Source organism: Thunnus albacares, chromosome 13 (genome assembly GCF_914725855.1).
Source record: "Thunnus albacares chromosome 13, fThuAlb1.1, whole genome shotgun sequence".
NCBI classification, from domain to species: domain Eukaryota; kingdom Metazoa; phylum Chordata; class Actinopteri; order Scombriformes; family Scombridae; genus Thunnus; species Thunnus albacares.
In genome coordinates this window covers 14,600,506-14,622,713 of record NC_058118.1, presented here as the reverse complement: position 1 = coordinate 14,622,713, position 22,208 = coordinate 14,600,506, and the positions used below count along the sequence as shown (strand labels likewise).

Sequence of the window (22,208 nt, the reverse complement as noted above, 5' to 3'; positions counted from 1 at the left end):
CGCCCAGCCCGCCAGCTCCATCCTGCGAGCGCACCGTGGTCCCACAAAAGCGACAACTGATGCTGACCGCTTTCAAACTTGCGTGAAGCGTTGTGTTCTTCATACCACAGCTATCTCGGACCTTAACCTCACAGCAAAAGAACACTTAACTATTTTAACGTCAGTTTTGTGTCAACTATTGCAGATAAAGCCGGGATAGTCCGCTGCACTCAGGGTGACAGTAGTCAGGTGCATGAAACTGGGGCAATAGCTATTTAGTTTTACGGGGATGGCTGCAGCTCACTAGACAATTGCCTGTCGGTATATGAGCACATGAATTTTCCATTTCGCGCATCACCACCGACCTCTGAGCGACTGTTTTGCACGTTTTGCTTTTCTTTCTTTTTATCATTACTGTCCGAGAGAGGATGGGAAAGGATTTACTTTTACTGATTACAGCTGTTTCGCCTAAAGGTAGGACATGCTGAGATGTGTGAGTGAAGTCTGTTTATAATACAGTTAATTAAGCTATAGACTGCTGACTGTAGCTTAATAAACTAATGAGGATTTTTTGCACGGGCGAGCTCCTTCGGATCTGCATGAACATGGGAGACGATATGCATCCCGGGACAGTCTCTCTATGGGGAATCTTGATTTGAGTCGTCTAATTCTGATAGCCCATTTGATGCTGATAGGTAGGCTACGACATAGCCTAAAATATAAGTGGGCTCAAATTTAACATCATCAGTTATTATTATTTATTAATTTTAGTTCCAGATGAAGTTGTATCATGCTCATACAATAACCTATACAATATATGACGATGCATACAATATTCAGTAGCCTATAGCCTACAAACAGTCCATACAATATTCAAAAGCATTTGTCATCAAAAGAAAAAGAGAAAAAATATGTTTTTAAATAGGCCACCTCGTTTTCCTTTTCCTCTCCTGTCTGTCAGTTATTAATGGGTTTTGCTCTGCAACAACTTTTTAATGAATTTGAGTGCATAGTGATGTTTCTCAGACCATGGTATCTTCTGTCCCAGTTATATTTTCTCTTGTGAAAAAGAATTACAACCTTTGCAGTTACTGGCCAAAGAATAACATGTCCTGCTGTATTTTTAAGACACTATTTGTTATAGTAACAGTGACTGTTCCTGATTCTTCTTATTTTATTTGGTGATATATTTCACTGAGGCTGTGTAAGTGCATTGTGCTTTGATGTGGTTTGTTTAAAGATATGTCATTCTTTGATTAAGAGCTTTACAGGTGCAATATTCAGTGTTTGAATGCAAACTGTTCAAGTGCAGCATTGAATATGCTATCATATCCTAGTGATAAGCAGTACCCCTGAAATGTCTTTGTAACTTTTGTCTCACAGGTCTTTATCAAATTTTCAGCATGCAGAGTGCATATCTCTAACAACTCACCAACTGAATCCAGATCTGTTTTTCTTTGTTATTCTTTCCAAATATAGGGTGACTGGGTGATGGAATAGTGATGAAACCTAATCAGTGGGGAATTATGCTTCCTCTGCCCAGCTTCTCTCATCTTTTCTATTTTATTTGCTTCTTCCTGATCCTCTGTTTCCCCTCAATCCATGCCCAATTCCTGCCGGAACCTAGGGCAGGACAAGGCCTGCTGCTCTTCACCCAACCTGCTTATAATGCTTCCATCTTCGAGAACTCTGCTGCAAGAACTTATACCAAAAGTGAGGTCAAAATGGGAATTACTCTTAGGCCACCTCGGTCTTTAGACATTAAATACTCCATTCAGTCTGGAGACAATGAAGGAATCTTCCAGGCTGAGAACTTTGTAATGGGAGACTTTTGTTTCCTTCGTATACGCACTAATGGAGGCAGTGGTGCCATATTGAATCGCGAAGTACAAGACAATTACACATTGACAGTAAAGGCATCTGCCCAAGGAGGCTTAGAAGCCTTAACCACTGTTTATATTAAGGTATTGGATACCAATGATCTCCGACCTCTCTTCTCCCCAACCTCCTATTCATTTGTCGTGTCTGAGAGTGCCCCTCTGGGTGCCAGCATAGGACGTGTAACGGCCACAGATGCTGACGTCGGCTCCAACGGAGAGTTTTACTACTTCTTCAAGAACAGAGTTGAACTCTTTGCTGTCCACCCAACCAGCGGGGTTATCACCCTAACAGGCCGGCCCAGGATGGATAGACAAGATCGATTTGAGCTGGAGGTGCAGGTGGTTGACAGAGGGATGAAACTCTACGGGAATAATGGCATCAGCAGCACTGCTAGGCTTGTCCTAACTGTGGAGAGGATTAACGAATTTGCTCCTGTTCTCAGTGCAGTTGCTGTCATTCCATCCTGGGCGGACAATGACCCAGTCTACGCCAAAGTGACTGTGGAGGACAAAGATGAGGGGGTATCGGGGGATATAGAGTGGGTGTCCATCATTGAGGGTGACCCCTTTGAACTGTTTGTAGTTGACCGATCGCCAGTCGGGAACGAGTATAGGGTTAAAACATCAGAATTGGTTGAATGGGATAAATTCCCATATGGCTGCAACTTAACCTTCCAGGCTAAAGACAGGGGTGTACCTCCTAAGTTTTCCAATATCCAAGTTGTTCAGTTGTTGGTTACAAAGCCAGACCCAGTGTTGGCGAATTTTGAGAAAGATGTTTATGTAGTCAATCTGAGCGAAATAGCTCCTCCAGGCACTATTGTAGAGGTGGTGAAAATCTCCCCGGCTCCTCTGAGTGTCAATTACAGCTTCAGCAGCCTCTCAGATCCAATGTACTTTGATATAAACCCTTTGACTGGAGTTATTATGACCACAAGGCAGCTGACAAGGATATCGCAGGATTTCATGGAGATGGAGGTGGTTGATAGCATTAGTCAGCAGCGAGCAAGGGTCCAAATCACCATAGAGGATGCTAATGACAACACTCCAGTATTCAGCAGGCCATTCTATGATATTGCAATCAACGAGAGCTTACTTGTAGGCACTGTCGTTCTTGTAGTGTCTGCTGTGGATGATGATAAAGGAGAGAATGGGTACGTAACCCACACAATCAGTGGTGAGCAGTCTCTACCATTTACCATAGACCAGGACTCAGGGGAGGTGAGAATCACAAGAGACCTGGACTTTGAGTCATCAGATGATATCTACACTTTTACAGTGCGGGCCTCGGATTGGGGTTCACCTTACAGAAGAGAGAATGAGGTTAATGTCTCTATCCGTCTTATAAATATCAATGACAACCAGCCTCTTTTTGAGAGGGTCTCTTGCCGGGGCATGATAAGCCGGGATTTCCCTGTCAGTCAGACTATTGTCACCATGTCAGCTATAGACATGGATGAGCTTGGAATGGTAAAGTACAAGATACTGTCTGGGAACGAATTAGACTATTTTAACTTAAATCCAGATTCTGGGGCTTTGTCATTAAAAAGATCGTTAGCAGTGGCTAATTTAAAAAGTGGGATATTCAACTTGAAAATAGTTGCAACAGATGGAGAGATGTTCTCTGATCCGATGTTTGTGAATGTATCTGTGGTTAGGGGCAGGATGCCACCCAAGGGGTTCAACTGCAAGGAGACCAGGGTAGCCCAGTTGTTGGCAGAAAAAATGCTCTCAAAAGCATCTTCCATGGCTAGACCAAGACCAATTGAGAGATATACAGACCTTTTCTCCATGAACAAAGAGGCTCCACAGTTTGAGGCATTGCCTACTAGTATTCTAGTGAGAGAGGACCTTGCTGCTGGTGCAAGTGTATTTCAGGTGAAAGCACGAGATGGTGATACAGGCTTCAATGGCCGTGTCCTCTTTTCCATATCTGATGGCAATAAAGAAAATTGCTTCAATATCAACATGGAGACTGGGTTGATAACTGTATTGCAGCCACTTGACCGTGAGCGATCGGATCGTTACTTCCTCAATATCACCATCTACGATCAGGGCGTCCCTCAGATGTCCAATTGGAGATTGCTGACTGTGATCATTGAGGATGCTAATGACAATGACCCCCAGTTCTATCAGGACAGTTTTTCTGTTCTTGTTTCAGAGAACTCTGCCATTGGTACGGAAGTCATCACCATCACTGCATTCGACAAAGATATGGGTCAAAATGGACAGCTGTCCTACATTTTACAGACTAGTGTCCCCCAGTTTGGTATTGACAGTGAAACTGGAAGTGTATTTGTTGCTAGCCACTTGGACAGGGAAACCTTCCCAACGTTCACATTGAAGATTGAGGTGAGAGACAAGGCTGAAAGAGGTACCCGAAGGTCATCAGTGACTACTCTAAATATAATAGTGGAGGATGTCAATGATTGTGCCCCAGCTTTCATCCCTAGCAGCTATAGTGCTCGAGTACTGGAGGACCTCCCACTAGGGGCTGTGATTACCTGGGTGCAGGCTAAGGACCCAGACATTGGCCCTGGTGGACAGGTCCAATACTCCTTGTTCAATGACTTCAATCGAACTTTTGAGGTAGGTGATGTTGCTATTTTATTGTGTATACTGTTGCATATGTTAATCCTCGTTTTATTGACAGTCTATGATGAATGGGATCGTAATGCTTTGCACAGATTGATGCTGTGAGTGGGGTATTGAGGATAAGGAAGGAGCTGGACTTTGAGAAACAACAGTTTTTCAACCTGACCTTGATTGCTGAAGACAGGGGAGTACCCAGCCTCAGCAGTCAGACATTTGTGGAGGTGGAGGTGCGTAACACAGCCACATGCGAATGTATACACACACGAATTCAATTCAATTCAATTCAATTCAGTTCAGCTTCAGGGGCCCTTTAGGTTACATTGACAGAGTAAATAATCAATATACCAAAACAATTACTGGCCATGAAAGACTTACTCATGTTGTCAGTGGATGTGAATTTCTGATATCCGTAATATAATTAAAGGCAATACTGGTATAATAGTCTTATGCTTTTCTGTTCTAATCTTCATACTGTATGATATCTTAACAGAATTTGTCAGTCAAAAATGAAATAAATCATTGCATTTCTTCAGGTGGTGGATGTCAATGAGAATTTGTATGCACCCTACTTCTCTGACTTCACTGTGAGAGGCTCAGTGAAGGAGAACTCTCGTGCAGGCACAAGCGTCCTGACAGTCAGCGCTAAGGATGACGACAAGGGACGAGATGGCGTCTTGAGGTACTCTGTCAGAGGAGGCAGCGGACTGGGCACTTTTACCATTGACGAAGACACAGGTGTGACACAAAATCAATTTTGAAGCCTATTTATGTAAATTGAAAATCCAATAACTTACAGTGCCATGCTTTGAATATCAACATCTCTGTTTATTGCTAATCATTGCATATTATATGAAATGTATTTCTATTCATGTTTAGATGTTGCTTGACTCAGTTTTGTTTTAAACATGCCTCTGTCCTATTGTGGTTTTGCAATCCACCAGTCAAGTGTATGTAGAGTATGTAGAGTGTATGTATGTATTAGAGGGAGAGAGGTGAGGAGAGTGTGAGGTACAGTCAGAGTCAGTGTGTTGGTGGGGTCTCACGTGGGAGCTGTGTACTGGGAGATCATTACTGTAATGAGGGCAGCATGGCAGCTACACTGGTGGGGCCTCAGGCCCCACAGTACAACCGATTCAGTGCTGTGTGGATAACATTGATGAAGGCATTCCTTCACAGCACCCTCATCCTTTCCAAGTATTGTGGAATGACTGTGACTTATTTAAGGAGGCTTGACCCAAAAAAAAGCAATGTAGTTGTCTCCAACTGTCCTACAGTGTCAAACCGCAGCTGAAAACATGTTGATCCAAACAAGCCGTGACTCACTCACCCAGGGATAAAATGAATCAAATACTCAGTATGAAAATAGGACAGTTCATATTAGTTCATATTGGCTCATGTACAGATATGCTATGCTGAAGCATGGTCATTAATATACTGTGTATGTAACTTAGCTGTGACAAAATCACAGCAGAACTGACACTGAACATAATAAGAAACTCAAGAACACATGATATTATTTAAGTGAACACGGGCACATGTCACAGTTTATAAAGGTAATCTCATAAAGCTTGTATTGTTGTAAGCAAATGCACATAACATGCAGGCCACCTCAACAAAGTTAAGTTTCATTAATTTTAAAGTGTTCATGCAATATGATAACATCAACAGCTGGATAAGATCTTGACATTTGCTATATTTCCATCAGAGAAAAATGAATGTGGGCTCAGAGATATTAACTTGAGTCTGAGACCTCCCATTGACAGCCCTGCAAATACCAAGCAAGCAAAGTCTGCATATTTGAAATTTCCATGGGAACGAAAGTTGGTGTGAGAATTCCTACTTTCCCATCAAGGCTTGTTGCAGTCTCTGTCTCTATCCATGGTGCTGAAGCTTTTAAACCTAATATATCTCTCTATGTGTCACTCTCCATGGTGCTGAAACAACTCAAGCTCCGAAATCAGTCTCTAATTCATTCATTGTCTTCTCATTGCATGATAGGGTGCTCTATAGTAGCACTTCACAATTACCATCTATCATAAGTTACCACTGACAGGTCTTGTGTTGCATACAAGCAAGCAGAGGTGAGAACTGTGAGAATTCCTTAGGCACTACATAGTGCATAAAAGTAGTCTCTAGAATGTCACTGTTCTGCCAGCTAACAGTCTCTACTGAAATTTACCCCACTAAAATACATTACAGCAATGTAATGCAAACTAGTTATGATTTATTTAGTACTAGTTAAAATATAACACTATAGCAGCTCTTGTATTCATATTTCTCCCACTCATCAGTCCCTAATTAAATTACCACATCTCTAATCCAGTTTCACTAATTTTTCTTAATTAGTTACAAGAAAAGTACTTTTTAAAGACTATTTGCTGTTCTACTCTTCATACTCTTTCATGTCACAAGTTGCTGCTTAAAATGAATGAATAGCTTTTCCAGTAATCTCTGTTTTTATTGTATTTGACACCATCTTCATTGTCATTTTAACCAGTAAAACCTAATTTCTTATAGTCAATATTGCTAGAATTTGACAAAATTAATTTTGTTAAATAAAATCTACAAAAAGATAAATAAAATCATTAATAAAACCTTAAATTCTACCAATCCCTACCTAGAAAGAGCAGAATAGTAACAAGACTTACAGTCGGAACTGGTGATAATGTTATTATTAACCAATGCATTATAACTAATAGGTGGATAATAGAGACTTTCTAGTGACTAGTCATTAAAAGCTTCACTCAAAATCTACAGCCCTGTAGAATCAACTAAAAAACTGCAAATTTTTATTAGTAAGCACTTAAAAGTTACTAGCACAAATTAAACCAAACTCAGTAGAATTTATCGTAAGATAAGAAAAGTGAAAAATTAGTATTTAAACCTAAATTTGTCACAAGTATTAATATAATTACCACAATAATCCATAGTACAGCACTTAGTAAAATCAATTGTCACTAGTAATTTGCAGTGTAGTGATCAGTGGCAATAGCAGTACTGGTTGATTTTAGCCACTAGAGTTTATTTTAGTACTTATTTCAGGGAACAAATGACAGTGTTCCTCATCTGGGCTCTTCTCTTCAACTCGTCACACTGGTCTCTACTGTACATGACTTGCACTGGAGGCCTGTATTGACCTTCAACCAGGCTAATTAGTATTGACTGTAGTTGAGAGAAGTGAGAAAGTAATAAATAGACAGATAGAGAGATTCTTTCTTGCCCTCGTTCTCTCTGTCTCTCTCTTCATATATACATAACTATATATGCATATTTACAAATGTACAGTATACTATATATACTGTACTCACACAAAACAGTGTATCAGTACATAGACAGACAGGTTCCTACATTCTTCTGTAATAGTGTTTGGTGCTGTTATTCGTTTTAGTATGAAAAACTCAGTAAGGAGCATCACAGCCACTGAGAAGGTTTATTGAGTGCAGATTTTCCAGGGGAAATCAGAGTGCTTGTTAGAGCAGAAAGTGAAGGGAGAGGGGAGTGGAAGTGAAGCGAAGAGAGGAAGGAAGAGGATGTGGGAGTCTGGAGTACATAAAAAGTGTCAGAAGAAAATACTGCTTTCGTCCTCCCAGGCCTTTTTTTAATTTTTTTGTTTTTATTTTTTACCCTAATTTCTGAAGCAAGACTCTGACCACTGCCCTTTTGGTAACAGATGAAAAGATACAGAAAGTACATGCCAAGTTTTCCCTCGTAAAGTTTTTCATTTTATCTCATAGTGTAGAAGTCAGCTGTTGTCAAGCATGGACTGAGTAGAACTGCTTTGTCGTCTTACCATGCATTTAGCTGCCATGTTGAGTGGCTCAGCTCTGACTGCTTGTCAATCTGTTGCTCTTAGTGCCAAAGCTAAGTGTGTGAAGAGAGAGAGAGAGACAGACAGTGAGAAAGAGTGAAAGGGACAGCGAGAATGAGAGAAAGTGTGAGAAATCCATTTTGTTTAGCCTGTCTTAACATTTCCCCTGAGTAGTTTGCAAATTGGCTCTATGATACATCACATGTGGCCCATGACACCTTCATTGTCTGTCATATCTGCAGTTTATGAATCTTTTCTCACATTTGATATTTAGATGTTTAAGATGGCTCACTCCCTATGTGGGTGGAAAGCACAGGCTATCTATCTGAAAAGAAGTAGGATCTTCTCTGGCTTAAACCCTTAGCACTCCTGCACTTTGAACAAAAATTGGTATTCTTGTCATTGGTTAGAGGGAAAGCAAGCCCTGCAATTTCTCATTGGGTAGCTGTCAGAAGCCACTGCTCCTCTATTAGTGTTTGCAAGCTCCTGGATTTGTCACAGTCAGGATAAAGCATTCTATAAGTTACAAGCAAACAGACTTTTAGTGTAATCTATTCAACGTTTGTTAAAAATTAACAGGCTATAATTTTTATGTCCCCTTTTCTGCCACAGACAGAGCAGTAGTGTCTCACGGCACAGAGAAACACACAGTATTTTCTCATCAATCACAGGATTGATTATTTGATATGGTGGCATTAATTAGATAGTGGAACCACAAAATCTGTTTCTCAAGAATGGGGAAGTTGAATAGACATGACAGATGGATGTAAACTCAAGCGTACTGAGAACTTCTAGATTGGAAAATATGTCATGACCCTTCAATTTTTTGTTCACTCTTTGAAGTGTGTTATTTATGGTGAGAATGGATGCTGTCAAGTCAGATTTATATTGAATTGACTGAATAGTGCCTGTCGGTCTTTAAGTTCAAAGAGCTTTTGAAACAGCCAGCTCTGTTTTCCTCGTCTCTCTCTGTGTCGAGCTATCTGACAGAGATGAGATGTGGTTTGAAAAGGACATGGTCAAGGACGACAGAGCAAGGATGTGTTTCGGCAAACACTTTTACTATGCATTGTGCGTGCCCTGGGCAGCTGCTTAGTCATAATCAGACATACGCACACATAAACACTTTCTGGTGATAAGGTAACACCTTGGCCATGCAGCTAAGGAGGCTACACAAAAAGGCCACAAAGTAACCCTTTATAGTCACTGAATTGTATGCTTATATGACTGTCACCTGTGCAGTTTGTGGCTTAGTGGAAGGCTAAGTAAGGGAAAAACAGACAACTACTGTATGACAGAAGTACATTTTCTGACACCATAAGCAAATTAACATATTTAAGAAAGGATCAACTTTTATCTTTTTAATAATCTATCCAGAAAAGATTTTTGATGTGGTACTTCTGGTCAGGTTCTCTGTTTTTTCCATCTTTCTAAACAACATATTCAAGGTTGGGCAGGGAATCAAGCAAGAGTGGCACTGAGCATATTTATCTCAGAGGTGTGGAGTCTGGGCTGAACTGTCTTAGCTCATTCTGCCTCCGTTTAGTCATGGACATAGACCATCACCTTGGTTTAGTTTGGTCAAATTAAAGGATTTAAAATAAGGATACCCTTTGATTTTGTTTTCTCTCAAATTTTCTTCTCAAAGTCATTGCTGTCTTGATGCTTGAACTTGTAAAATACCTAGACACTGATGCTTACTAAACAGTCTAACAAAAGAATGTGGTTAAGGTCCAAATAAAAGCAAATGTAAAATTTATGTTCAGTAGTATGAATATGGCAAGAGAATACACTCCTCTGCAAGGACTTTAAGGACACCCACCCAACACCAAATACTACAGCTAATGATAATAATACTAATTCTAGTTCTAATGGTAATACTAACACTGTTTTTAAGTCTTTATATAGTCAAAAACTGCATGCAAAAGATCATAAACTCATGCCTCAACAACAATCTTTAATTATAAAGATTGTGATAGCAGTGTTTAGGTAAGTGGTAAAAAAGTGGCATATAGCCACAGTAAATATACACTTGCTCATATGTGCACTCTCATCTTGTGGAGGCTAATTGTTTGTGTACTGAAGCATAGATGCATGCACAGACTCTGCAAGCATTGACAAACAAATACAGCTTAGCTTTCACTGAGTTACTTTCACTTAGTTGAAGTTATAGACTCCTATGTTCCAGGGAATGGTGGGCCATAAGTGCTGTGATTTAACAGGACAAGTGGAGATTTGATGAAAGCTTGTGTGCACTGAGCAGAAATGCATCAACTTCTCACTTTACCCATATAAGTAGTCAAGTCTATTTATTCCTAGCTGACTGGTGTTATTTTATGTTTATAGAAATGATCCAATTAAATATGTGTGTTGTTTATGATCCTGACATTAAAACTGTGTGACACTCACAACCTTGCACCATTGTATTTCAGTACTCTTGGCAATGTGTAGACTTGGAACAAATGAACTCTAAAACTTTAAGTGTGAACTCACGCACGAGTTTGTCATTTTTGAGCATTTACACGGACAGTCTTGCTGACTGATTTGCAAAAAAAAGACCCATGTGTCACCCATTGTGAGTGTTCGCTTTGTCCCTCAAGAGGTCACCAAAGCTGTCAGCTACTCGTCTTCCTTAAGGCCACTAAACACACGCCAGTCAGTGTGCGTGTGTGCTGGGGTGTCTGCACTTTGCTCTGTATGAGACTTTATTGGTGCAGGGCAGTTCAGGGTATGCTTGGCACTGAGCGAATAGCAGCGGGAGCAGTTTGGTCAGCTGTGATTAGCTGTAGAGAAGCTGAAGCATTGAAGGTGACTACAGCGGCGCCACTAATGCCTGTGAATGTCACTGAACCCAGGACACAAAGTTTACTCTAAATTTGTGTCTTTGCCTCAGGAAACTTAGTAGTTAACGACTACTGTGAGATCTTGTAGGGATGTATTCTAATGATGACACCCACACTTACCCTACACACACACATTCACACACAAACACACCCACACCTAATAGATATGTATTCTCAAGCTCAAGTAACAACTGCATTAATCTTTCTCTCTGCTTCAATAGGGGTGATTTACACTGCTGGGATCCTGGACTGTGAGACCAAAGACTCCTACTGGCTTACAGTCTATGCCACAGACAGAGGGGTTACACCTCTGTCAGCTTCTATTGAAGTCTTCATTCAGGTATCCACACACTGCCAATATTCACATTATACTATGCATGCCAAAGAGGCCTTATACATAGGATTTTGATTTTTGCGCTGAGAATTAAGCATATGACAAATCTGCTGGTTAGAAAACTAACTTATTGCTACAATGTACGACATCTACTGTATAGTGCAAGACAAGGTGATGTACCTTTCTTTGGTATTGTTTCTTTTGGCAAAATTACAGGCAGGGAATTTGTCCAAAATGAGTCAGCAATGAGCCCAGAACTTAATATATATAAAAAAACAAGTTGTAGCTAGATAGAAAAAAGCCAGAATCTATTGAATTACTAACTGGCCTTTGCACACCAAGTCATACTGAATGCTGTGTATAGTCGCCTCTCAGCCACAGCACTCCACAAAGGAGTATAGCTTTATAAAGCCTCCTTTCAAGTCTTTGGGGGATATGGAGTATTCCTTGCCTCATGTCATTAATTTCCACCGCATTCAACCACATATTCCTAGGAAAGGATTCAGTTTTATGTCCTCTTGGTCACATGGTTTTTACTGTTATGTTATGCATTTTTTAATGCATTCACTGTATATCATTGTGGAGTGTTACATCCAAAGTAACAATACAGAGCTAGTGTGTCACTCTCTCTAAAACGCCATTGGTGCTCAGTGCGGTGGATAACTATAGCAATGCTCTGTCTGTAAGCAAGAGATACGCACTGGAGGGAATTCTCTGGTTCAGCTTCTATTTTATTTGGCACTAAGTAATCCACTGTATAAACACTCAGATAAGCACATCATTGCTACAACACTGTTCACCCTTTGGGGAAGGGTTCAACAGTGTATAAAAAAAAAAACCAAACAGCTCTTTTCTGGCTTCAGGATATTCAGGTGTGGCGGCGTGATCAGGCGCTTTATTCCCATCCTCTTCATCACAGACAAAAATAGGGAGATTAATCAGGCACAGGTGCTCCTCATTCAGCGGCTGAACCGTCTTGGCTCTCTGTGCCTCCCAGCAAACACTCAATCAACGCTCTGTTTGCCATAAATATTCCAGATCTATACTGTAGAAGGGAAATTAATTTGCAATGCATTTAAAGTGTGACATCTGTGACATTTTCTGGTAAATAAATTTCCATTTTGTGATTGATAACAGATCAAATCAGACTCAGTCCATTCAGCAGTTGTTGATTAACAAATATACTAAAATCTGCATCTAGATTTTCCCCAGCACAATACTTCCAGTCATGTTTAATCAACACTACTGCCAGTTCAAATTCAACTCTGATACTAAAAACTATAAAAATCAATAGAGCACCCCCCTCTATCTTTCTCTCTGTCTTCCCTCCTCTATCTCTCTCAGGTAGAGGATGTCAATGACAATGCTCCCCTCACCTCGGATCCTATCTACCACCCAGTCGTCATGGAGAACTCTCCAAAGGATGTTTCAGTCATTCGTATCCAAGCACAGGACCCTGACCTCACTGCTACGCCTAGTCGTCTCAGTTATCGTATCACTGCTGGCAACCCACAAAATTTCTTCTCTATCAACCCAAAAACAGGTGAGACTCACAAACAGACACCTGATTTTAAATAATTAAATTATCTGGGTAACATAATTGGCATTATAATGTGGTAGACTCTTACATATGATAATGGCATAATCGGTAATATATCCTTTTGAACATCAAGTAATGACACCGTTCTTTTGCGTACACGTTTACATGTCTCTGAAATGACTGAAATTTTCTTTCCTCATGCATCGCCTACTCCACGTTCATTCAGTAAAAGGCTTTAGTACCCACACAACAAATTAAAGAGACTTTTGTGCCCACACAGTCAAAACATCTAGGACACTGATGAGCCTCCCAGACAATCTTCGCTGCACTCAGAACTGAATATTGCTTCGAGTCTTCTTTAGGGGTGTAAGCTCTTTGCAATGTATTTGAGGAAATGTAGTTTAATGTAGCTTTATTAAGCCAGTGTGTGGGTGTCTATCTTTTAATCATGAGGGAGTTTACATTAGTGGAAGCAAATTTATTTTCCATTACTTTTGTTCCCTGAAGTGGGGGCGAAAATAGTGTATTATTATGCATTTAAAGTAGCATGAAAAAAACATGCTTTCCCCAGTTAAAGTTAAGTTAAACAAAAAAGTCTAAAAGACAAACCAAAGTTGAAGTTGGCAAAAGGTTTCAGGAGTATTAGCTTGGATTTGGAATGTTTTTATTCAGAAAATACTGCAAACCACCATAGGGGTTCACCACAAGACCCCTCTACTAAGCATGAGATCAAGACAGGGTCTTAAAGAGTTTGAGCTTGTGAAATGATGTTCAGTTTGTAAATTGCCTTTTGTAAGCCTGTGGAAAACTAATGAGAAATCAAAGCCTGTGAATGTGTAAAATAGCATTTGTGCAAACAAATAAATTTAAAGCTGGAGTTCGGGACTTTTGAATAAATGTCTGTAACATTCAAGCCCTTGCCAAACAAGTTCACACAATGCTGATTAAGCCTATCACTGCCAGATAAATCTCTCTGCATTTCACAGTATGTAGATTTTTATATCTAGTGTCTGGTATGACATTCTGGCACACTGGAAGTGATAAGTTTTACATCAACCAGCAATGATTGGTTTCCCCTCAGATTTTCGGGGGAAATTACATCAGGTAAGACATCCTAATGGGTGCTCGGCCCCTGGGTATCTTTGTTTTCATTTTACACACAGTTTCCCACTTTTAATAAGTATTCTCAAAAAGTTTTCTTTTTTCAGATTTTTTTTTTGTGCAGCCTAAGCTCACTGTTGAGATCATTTGTGCATACGTTTTATTCATACATTCTCAAAATGTTTCCAGAAGAACAAATCTTGTCTATGCATTTGTGAATTTTATGTGTTTGCAAAATCATCTTTTAAACATTTACAAACACAAATTTCTCAAACAGATTTTTTTAACAGGCTCAGAAAAGGTGATTTACAACTACAGCAGTCTGTGAATGTTGTCTCACAACATTATGTCTGAACATCATGTTATGAAAGACAGTGTCCCCGTCAGAGCCTTGTCAAGTCTTGATCCCATGCTTTTCAAAGTATTGGATGTACTTACAAACGATTTAATTCTGTAATTCTGATTTATTGACAAAATCTCCATGCTTAAGAATTAGAAGAATTATAATTATATCTGTACAACATCCAAACATTATTTAAGCAAATAGGTTAAATGTGTTTCGGTTTGGGCTGCCAAGTTTGAAGCTTAGGGACGTCCCCATGCATTCTCAGTACAAGCTTTGCTTGAAGCTCCCATTAAAGAATTATTGAAGAGGTGAAATGTTTTATTCAAATCCTGAGGAAAAAAAGTGATTGTGAAGTCTTGCTGCCTCTGCCCTAGATTAAGTTATTATGTTTCAGTAAACAACAAAAGGCAAATATGCACATTTCAGCTGTTACAGGGATCTGTATTCTGATTCAAAGAAGTGTCAATGTAATGATCAAAAACTGATGGCTTGCAGTCATCAAACGTGTAGTAGAAGTTATTCCCCTTATGGTGTGCTGATACATGTTCACTCTGTTTATAGATTAAAGGGTGTATTACCATTTCCCTTCCTCTATTCCCAACCCCTATTGTGCGTTACAGCATCATGGATATAATATTGACAATATATAGGGAAGCGGACTGGGCTGAACAAGAGTGTAAAGGCTAATATTGATTCCATAGAGACATAGTGGTCCTCACACACTCATTAATATGTAAATTGTATCCACCACTCTCACAATCTCACACTCTTGAACCTTTAGAATCCTTGAGAGTAAAATATGATGCCGGTCATATATCTCATAGGTGTAATAATGAGTTAGTGTGCATGTGTTGATGCATCTGTCAGATGTGAACGTCATTAATACAGTTGCAAAATCTTATCGAGCTGATTTGTTATTCTGCAGATTAGAAGTACTGTTCATATATCTAGCAGCTGTGTGTAAATTATTTATGTGTGTGTGTGAGAGAGAGAGAGGGAGAGAGAGAGAGAGAGAGAGAGAGATAGTTTGTGTGTCAATTTAATCAATTAATTGGATCAAGCAGTGCTGCAGAGAGGACAGCTCTGTTGCAATTAGTCAATGAAGATGAAGCCATATCATAAAGTATGAAACTCACATGTGTGTGTATCCACATGTTCATACATCTCTGTGTAACAGCTGTATAAAAATAATTTGCCTCTGTGTTTATGAGAGTGCATTTGCATGTGTGTTGCGTGTCTGTGTTGTGCGTGTGTCCTAGGGGAGAGTTTTTAGCCATCTGAGCCCTGCTGTCTGTCTCTGTTAAAGATCCACAGTATGTTGTTATCTGTTACTCATTAATACTAAAGCAGAGAACTCATATTGGTGATCTTGTTCATACTGTGATAAATGAACTTTTACTGCAATACTGAGCAACTGGTTTTTAATTTTCCAGCAATTTTTCCTTCTCAGAGGCCACATTTCTTATTGAAGTGAAGCTTATTGAAGCACAATAAATTAACTAAAATGTTTTTTTTTCATTGTGGATCTACTATATTACACAGTTTTAGTAGGTCACAATTGCAAGGTGTGAATTTGCATACATCATTATCATAATTTTCACAATAATGTGACTGACAGGAGTCTATTAGTTTGGTAATGAGACATGCATGAGTGAAGGACGCATTCAGTATGAATCATCCCTCACTGTTTACCCAGTCAAAAACTTTCCATGTACCATAGTGATTTCATCGGATAGATGAATAAACAAAACCGAGTTGACTGATTTGCTTTCATGAAGCGGCTTCCAGCCACAATATACTATGACCCGAACCACTAAAAAGCCTTCAAGTTTTCCAATTGTTTTTCAAAACTAAGTTTTGGGTGGTTCAAATTAATACATTTTTCAAATTCACACTGAAAGTGTCAATTTGACGGGTTTGAGATACTGCAACAATTCTCAAAATGTATTGAAGCAGAACTTTGAATGAGTGCAAAGTGTGTAAATGTGCTGTGACAGCTTACAGTGCTGTATGTTTGTTTTTTGAGTGTGTGAGTGAAGCCTAATTCCTTTGGGGATGAAAAGAGAACAGATGACACAGGGCGTTAGATGTAGTGCTTCTTGTAAAAGCATGCATGTTTGCAGAGTGCTGTCATAGAGTCATGGTGTTGGCTGTGTGACCTTTTTTTTTTTACAAGCCTCTATTGGATTGTATTGGTTTTGTTGTGCCGGGATATTAACAAATCAATTGTGCATGTTTGAGTCATCATTCATAATCAACATTAACAAAAAGCCTGAATTTGATTTTGAAATCTTAACTTTGTATTTTTAATGTTGCTCCTGTTAGAAAATGCATGAGAGCTATTCCCCTTATGTGGTGAAGAACTAGGCTATGAATTGAGTTACTGACAGCACTTTATAGGGAGGAGAAGTCTAAAGATTTGAACAGACCACTGGACCATCACATAAATTTTGTGTGTATGTGTCAAGGTGTGGGTGGGGGTTTCTAAATTATTTTCCTCATGTCCACTTAAAATGGAGGATTGTCTAACTGCAGATGTGCTGTGAGCTGTAGATCATTGATTTTTATCAGTTGTTACTCATGCTGTGTTCTGGTGAACAAGCTCCACCTCCCCCTCTAGTCTCTCTCCTGCCGCTTGTGACCGCTGCTCTAGATTTACTCCTAATTTGCTTAATTGAAGTTAGCCTGCATAGCAAGTTCAAGGTGACACTGTGATATGTGTAAGTATGTGTGTGTGTGTGTGTGTGTGTGTGTGTGTGTGTGTGTGTGTGTGTGTGTGTATTTGTGTTTGTCTGTGCGTGCTTGGTTTCAGTTTATCCATTGAGTGTTGACTGTACAGATATTTTAAGCATCCAAAATAATCCTATTTCACCGCAACGCTTCATTACACGGAAACAGACACATTATCACCATTCAAGCACATTCAGTGTAATTGTGCTACACAAAAATCCACAGTCAAATATGTATGCATAATGTTTTTTTGTGCATGTACCCATGTGTGTTTGTTTTTATTGGAACATATAACTCTATAATCCTGTGTAGAATACTTTGAAACTGTGAATGAAAATAATAATGCTACAACAGACAGATGTGTTCTTTTTTTAAACAAAAACAAATTAATAGTAATTCAGTTCTTACATCAGTCCATTTGTATTTGTGTGTTAGGACAAAACATTCGGGCTGAGACAAATGTGCCCATTTCATTGTGTCTGGATGTTTTCATGAGATGATGATTATTAGGCAAGGGCTGTGACCTACAACTTCATTCCCTCAGGGAAACAAAAGTCGGCTTATAATATTGTAAAACTGTCATATAATGGGCTGAATCTGCCCGTGGATTAATGCCTGCAATGCAGCGGCATTGGAATGAGTTTTGAAGCGGGGGGGACATCAGCTTTGGATGACATAATAGGCTAGTGAACTTTTTCACGTCAACTTCCTTTCAGTCTCAGCCTAGCCTACTGTTTTTGTAATACATCTAAAATATTTTAAGAAATGCATTCCCTCTTCTCATCAGGGTACATCCAGATCAAAGTGGTAGCAGCTTTGTGGTCCGCCAACAAGTGGCTAAAAAGGTTTGACTCAAAAGAAGTGTCTTGAACCCTGTTGATACAGATCCTTATGTTTTACACTCTGAGAACTATTACACTGTAACCAAACAACCAACCAACCAGTTGATGTATTTTTTTTAAAAAGGTTCAAAAGAGAATCAAAATTCATGTCCTATTAAAACAGGGTCTTTATATCCAGTATGCCTCAAACATACAAATAGAAAGCACCGCAGCAGAGCGAGATTTATTCCCCTAGGCTTATTTTCCAGTACTGAGTGCGCCTATCACTCCTCAAAGCAAAAGCTAATTAACACTTTGTTCATGTTCAGGTCATCAGGTCCAACATCTTAGAGTCGGCTTACCGTAATACCTGGCTTTAGATATTACCACTTTATTACCATAATACCTGAAATTGGGGGGACAAAAAGTCCTCCCTATCCTGGCACCAGTGCTGCAATGTTTCCCCCTTTTCCCCCCAGAATAATGCCTGAGGAGCTTTTGATTTGTTTAACACAAATGTTTTTACTGACCAAACTTAGCAATTATTGATTAACACGAACTTTGTGTCTGTGTTTGTGTTTATATGAGTGTGTGTAATTGCTCAATGACGGTGAAGTACTAAGCAAACGACAAAATAAGAAATGCTGAATTAAAAAAAAGAGGAAAATGTCAAGGGAAAATGGAGCTGTCTCTGTCTGTGATCTCCAGTGCAGCCTGCTAGCATTTGTCAAACTGTCTAACCGTCATCTGAATAATCTGGATCGATCAAAGCTATTATCAATAGCCTAATTCTTTTCCTACTGTCCTGCTGGCATGCTGGAAAACTGAGTGACCCACAGCTATATAGTGCCATATGAACATGTGCCAAATGCCATAATCTCTGCCAGGGCTGCAGGCTATAGCTTTTGGAACATGGAATATGTGTGCATGTGAGTATAGTGTACACATGCATGCATCCGCTCATTTTTAAAATGGAAGACTACCTGGAAATTATTTTGGCTTTAAAAATGTAGCAATATTTGAAAACTTGTGAAGAGAAATGATGAATATGTTATGAAAATTTTGGTCACACTCAATGATAAAGAGACACCAGCTGTAACGTCTTTGCTAACTATCTGCAAATCGGTATTTGTGTAATCTAAAGTTGCTCTTTTGCGGATTTTAGGGCTGATCACAACAACCGCGAGGAAACTGGACAGAGAACAACAGGCAGAGCACTTCTTAGAGGTACAGTAAAACCTTAACAGTATTCGTGGGTTTATAGTATTATTATTTATCTGGCCCTGCCACCTGCCACAGCCCACTATTAACAAAGACAGGGTGGAGGACAACGCTGGCAGGCCCTCAAGGCTCCATAAACTGTGATAAATGGCTGTAGTTTTGGGCCCCAGGTTTAGGATTTTCTAAATGTGATCATTCATCATCGGTTATCTTCTCTACTCAGGACGGGAACAGGGAAGAGAGGAGTTGGTCTGCCCAGCATTTGATAAGCGCAGGCACTGGGCATACAGATAGCTCCGTGATTACCATTTCTGGTGCTCCTGCTGCTCTGCATGCTGATGAACCTGATAATCAGAGATTCTTGACTTCAGAGACATGAGCAAACTTTATACGTCCCCCAGACTTTTCTTACAACTTATTAAATGCTGCTGTATCTACGAGCACTTTGCCCTTTTACAGAATAGAATGAAATAACCCACAGTTGACCCACAGCAATGCAGCTTGGTGTTTTGTTTCTGTATTGCCAATTGACTTGTCTAGACTCAGTAACTCTGTGAGCAGCTTTGTTCTGCTCCAGTACTTAATATGAACCCAGCTTGTGACAACACATGACAAAATGAAAATAGTAGAAGCAGAAAAAGTTGTAGAAGACAGCTTGTACCTAACAGTATCATACACTTCTAGAAGGAGTTTAAAATTGGGGGCAGAGAGGTTTCTGTTGTTACATCATCCTGTCCTGTCATGTCCTGCGATTTCAATAGGAATGCCACTCCATGCATGCCACCCACTGCTCCGCCTGCCAGTCTCCCTGTCTGTAATTAATAGTCTAGTGAGCAGGCAGGCTGGCAGCAATGGTGTTCACCCTGATCTGATCCAATTGATCAGTGATCAGACCTCTGCCTCTGCCTGCAGGGGATCAATAATACAAAGAGATTTCCCGTGAGCTCAGGTCCACGTGACCCCCGCTCACTACAGAAGCAGCTGCATAATGTATGGAATCACAAGTAAATATAAAAATATTGTAAAACACATTAAAGAGACAATGACATATGTTGTTGCCTGATATGTATCTGCCTGCATGTGTTTGTGTATACTTGTGTGTTTCTCTCAGGTAACAGTCATAGATGGCCCAGTGACCACCCGCCAGTCTACTGTGTGGGTCATAGTTCACATCGAGGATGAGAATGACAACCCGCCCACCTTCCCGGAGGTCACCTACCGCATCAGCTTGCCCGAACGAGACCGCAACAAACGGGGTGAACCGGTCTACCGTGTCTTTGCTTATGACCGTGACTTGGGAGCCAACGGCAACATCACCTACAGCATTATTGATGGTAATGAGGATGAAAAGTTCACTATTGACCCCAGGACTGCTATGGTGTCATCAAAGAAGATGGTGACGGCAGGCAACTATGATATCCTCACTGTGAGTTTCATATACCAAGTTTATTTATCTTAAGGGTTCTGCTTTTTATTTAAGGTGCTGTCTGGTCTAATTCTGGCTTGGTGAAGTTGTGTTTTTTAGCTAAAAACTAAAAAATATAAATCTAGTCTGAATTACAGATTTGGGGTTAGACCCCTGACCTCTTTCATGCATGGTGCTTCTCCCTCTCCTCCTCCTCACTGCTGTTCTTACAATTCCTGCTGTTGTTACAGCAAAATTCATAACCAGTTGGGGTTTTATTAGTTTATTGTCACAATGCCATTTTTCATCTGGCATGAGCCCATTTTTTAGCCTGTGTGTGCAGAGTGGCACATCTGACTTTGTGTGTTTTGATTCTCTGGCATAAAATGGTACTTGTGTTTCTGTTTGCGCAGACTCAATCATATTCCAAACACAAGCACAAAGCAATTTTTGTGACTTTATTTGTGTACCATATTCCTCATACTAACTATGTAATTATCTTGCTCCAGCTCCTTTGAAATTACTGCACTGCAGACACCAGATTTTTTCTTTATGCGTCTGATTCTCTGATTAGTTTGTCACAACCATGTGAGCTTGGAGTTTGTGCTTGCGCTTGTGTGCAGTTGGAGTGGAAGTAAACTCATAGTTTAATTGTGGAAGGAGCATGCTACAGTGAAATGGAAAAACACATCAATCTTCTCCCCCTTAATCGTGTTTTTTTTTTTATATTCACGCTAATACCGTTCTCTCAGCAAATAATCACTCAAATAATGTATTTGGCTCACAGGTTCTGGTCTTCAGTGAACAACACTTAAAACTCCATATTTTACAGTTGCCTCTCATATAGGTTCCTTCACCAATTAATTTGATTCATTTTGGTTAATGATATTCCTATTTGGTGTATGTAAGGAAGCGCAAGTTATTTGAGCCAGCAGGGACAACCATCCCATTAGAAAGTAATTGCTGAGATCAATTTAGAGGTCAGCAAAAATATTGTTTATGATGGGATGTTGTTGCTGAGGTGTACGGACGTGCATACATTTATACTTTCTTAGTGTTTGCTTTCCCTGAAATCAAGGGATACTAACATCAGATTTAGTATAATAATAAATCCAACTAAAATCTACTTCTTTTACCTGTTCACTCTTTTACAGTCTGGTTCATCTTTATTCCAGTAATTTAGTTAAATTCTCAAACATTAGATTTGTTGGCTCCTGGATGTGTCAGTTGAATGTCCTGAGGTTTCTCAGTATTCTTCCTTCTCTTAGATAAAAGCAGAGGACAGCGGTGATCCCCCATTATGGTCTACTGTCAAACTCCATGTGGAGTGGATTCGCAAACCTGTCCCATCGCTGCTGCCTCTAATGTTGACACAGAAGTTCTACAATTTCTCAATATCTGAGACAGCTGCTATAGCTCAGCCTGTGGGAGTTGTTGCTGTGAGCCAGTCGAGCACACCTGTTTGGTTCAATATCATCGGTAAGAAAACTCACATATAATACAAAACTAACAAGACACAGAATTATGTTTGTTTAGAGAATTTTCTTGTGCAGTCAGGTTAATTCAAATGTATTTAATTTTGTTTTTTTAATAATTATGTGGTAA

General features: G+C 39.7%; 1 protein-coding gene across 1 annotated transcript in view; it reads left to right on the top strand.

Moving 5' to 3' along the window:
- The first annotated feature begins 76 nt into the window (after nt 1-76).
- LOC122995102 (protocadherin Fat 3) overlaps nt 77-22,208 on the top strand; it is a 63,727-nt gene continuing 41,595 nt past the window's right edge. Inside the window, exons 1-9 of the mRNA XM_044370111.1 lie at nt 77-453; nt 1,459-4,448; nt 4,547-4,681; nt 4,988-5,189; nt 11,327-11,445; nt 12,784-12,982; nt 19,143-19,204; nt 20,310-20,624; nt 21,872-22,082. Coding sequence (XP_044226046.1) covers nt 1,482-4,448; nt 4,547-4,681; nt 4,988-5,189; nt 11,327-11,445; nt 12,784-12,982; nt 19,143-19,204; nt 20,310-20,624; nt 21,872-22,082 — 4,210 coding nt within the window. The 5' untranslated portion in view covers nt 77-453; nt 1,459-1,481. The remainder of the gene's footprint in view (nt 454-1,458; nt 4,449-4,546; nt 4,682-4,987; nt 5,190-11,326; nt 11,446-12,783; nt 12,983-19,142; nt 19,205-20,309; nt 20,625-21,871; nt 22,083-22,208) is intronic.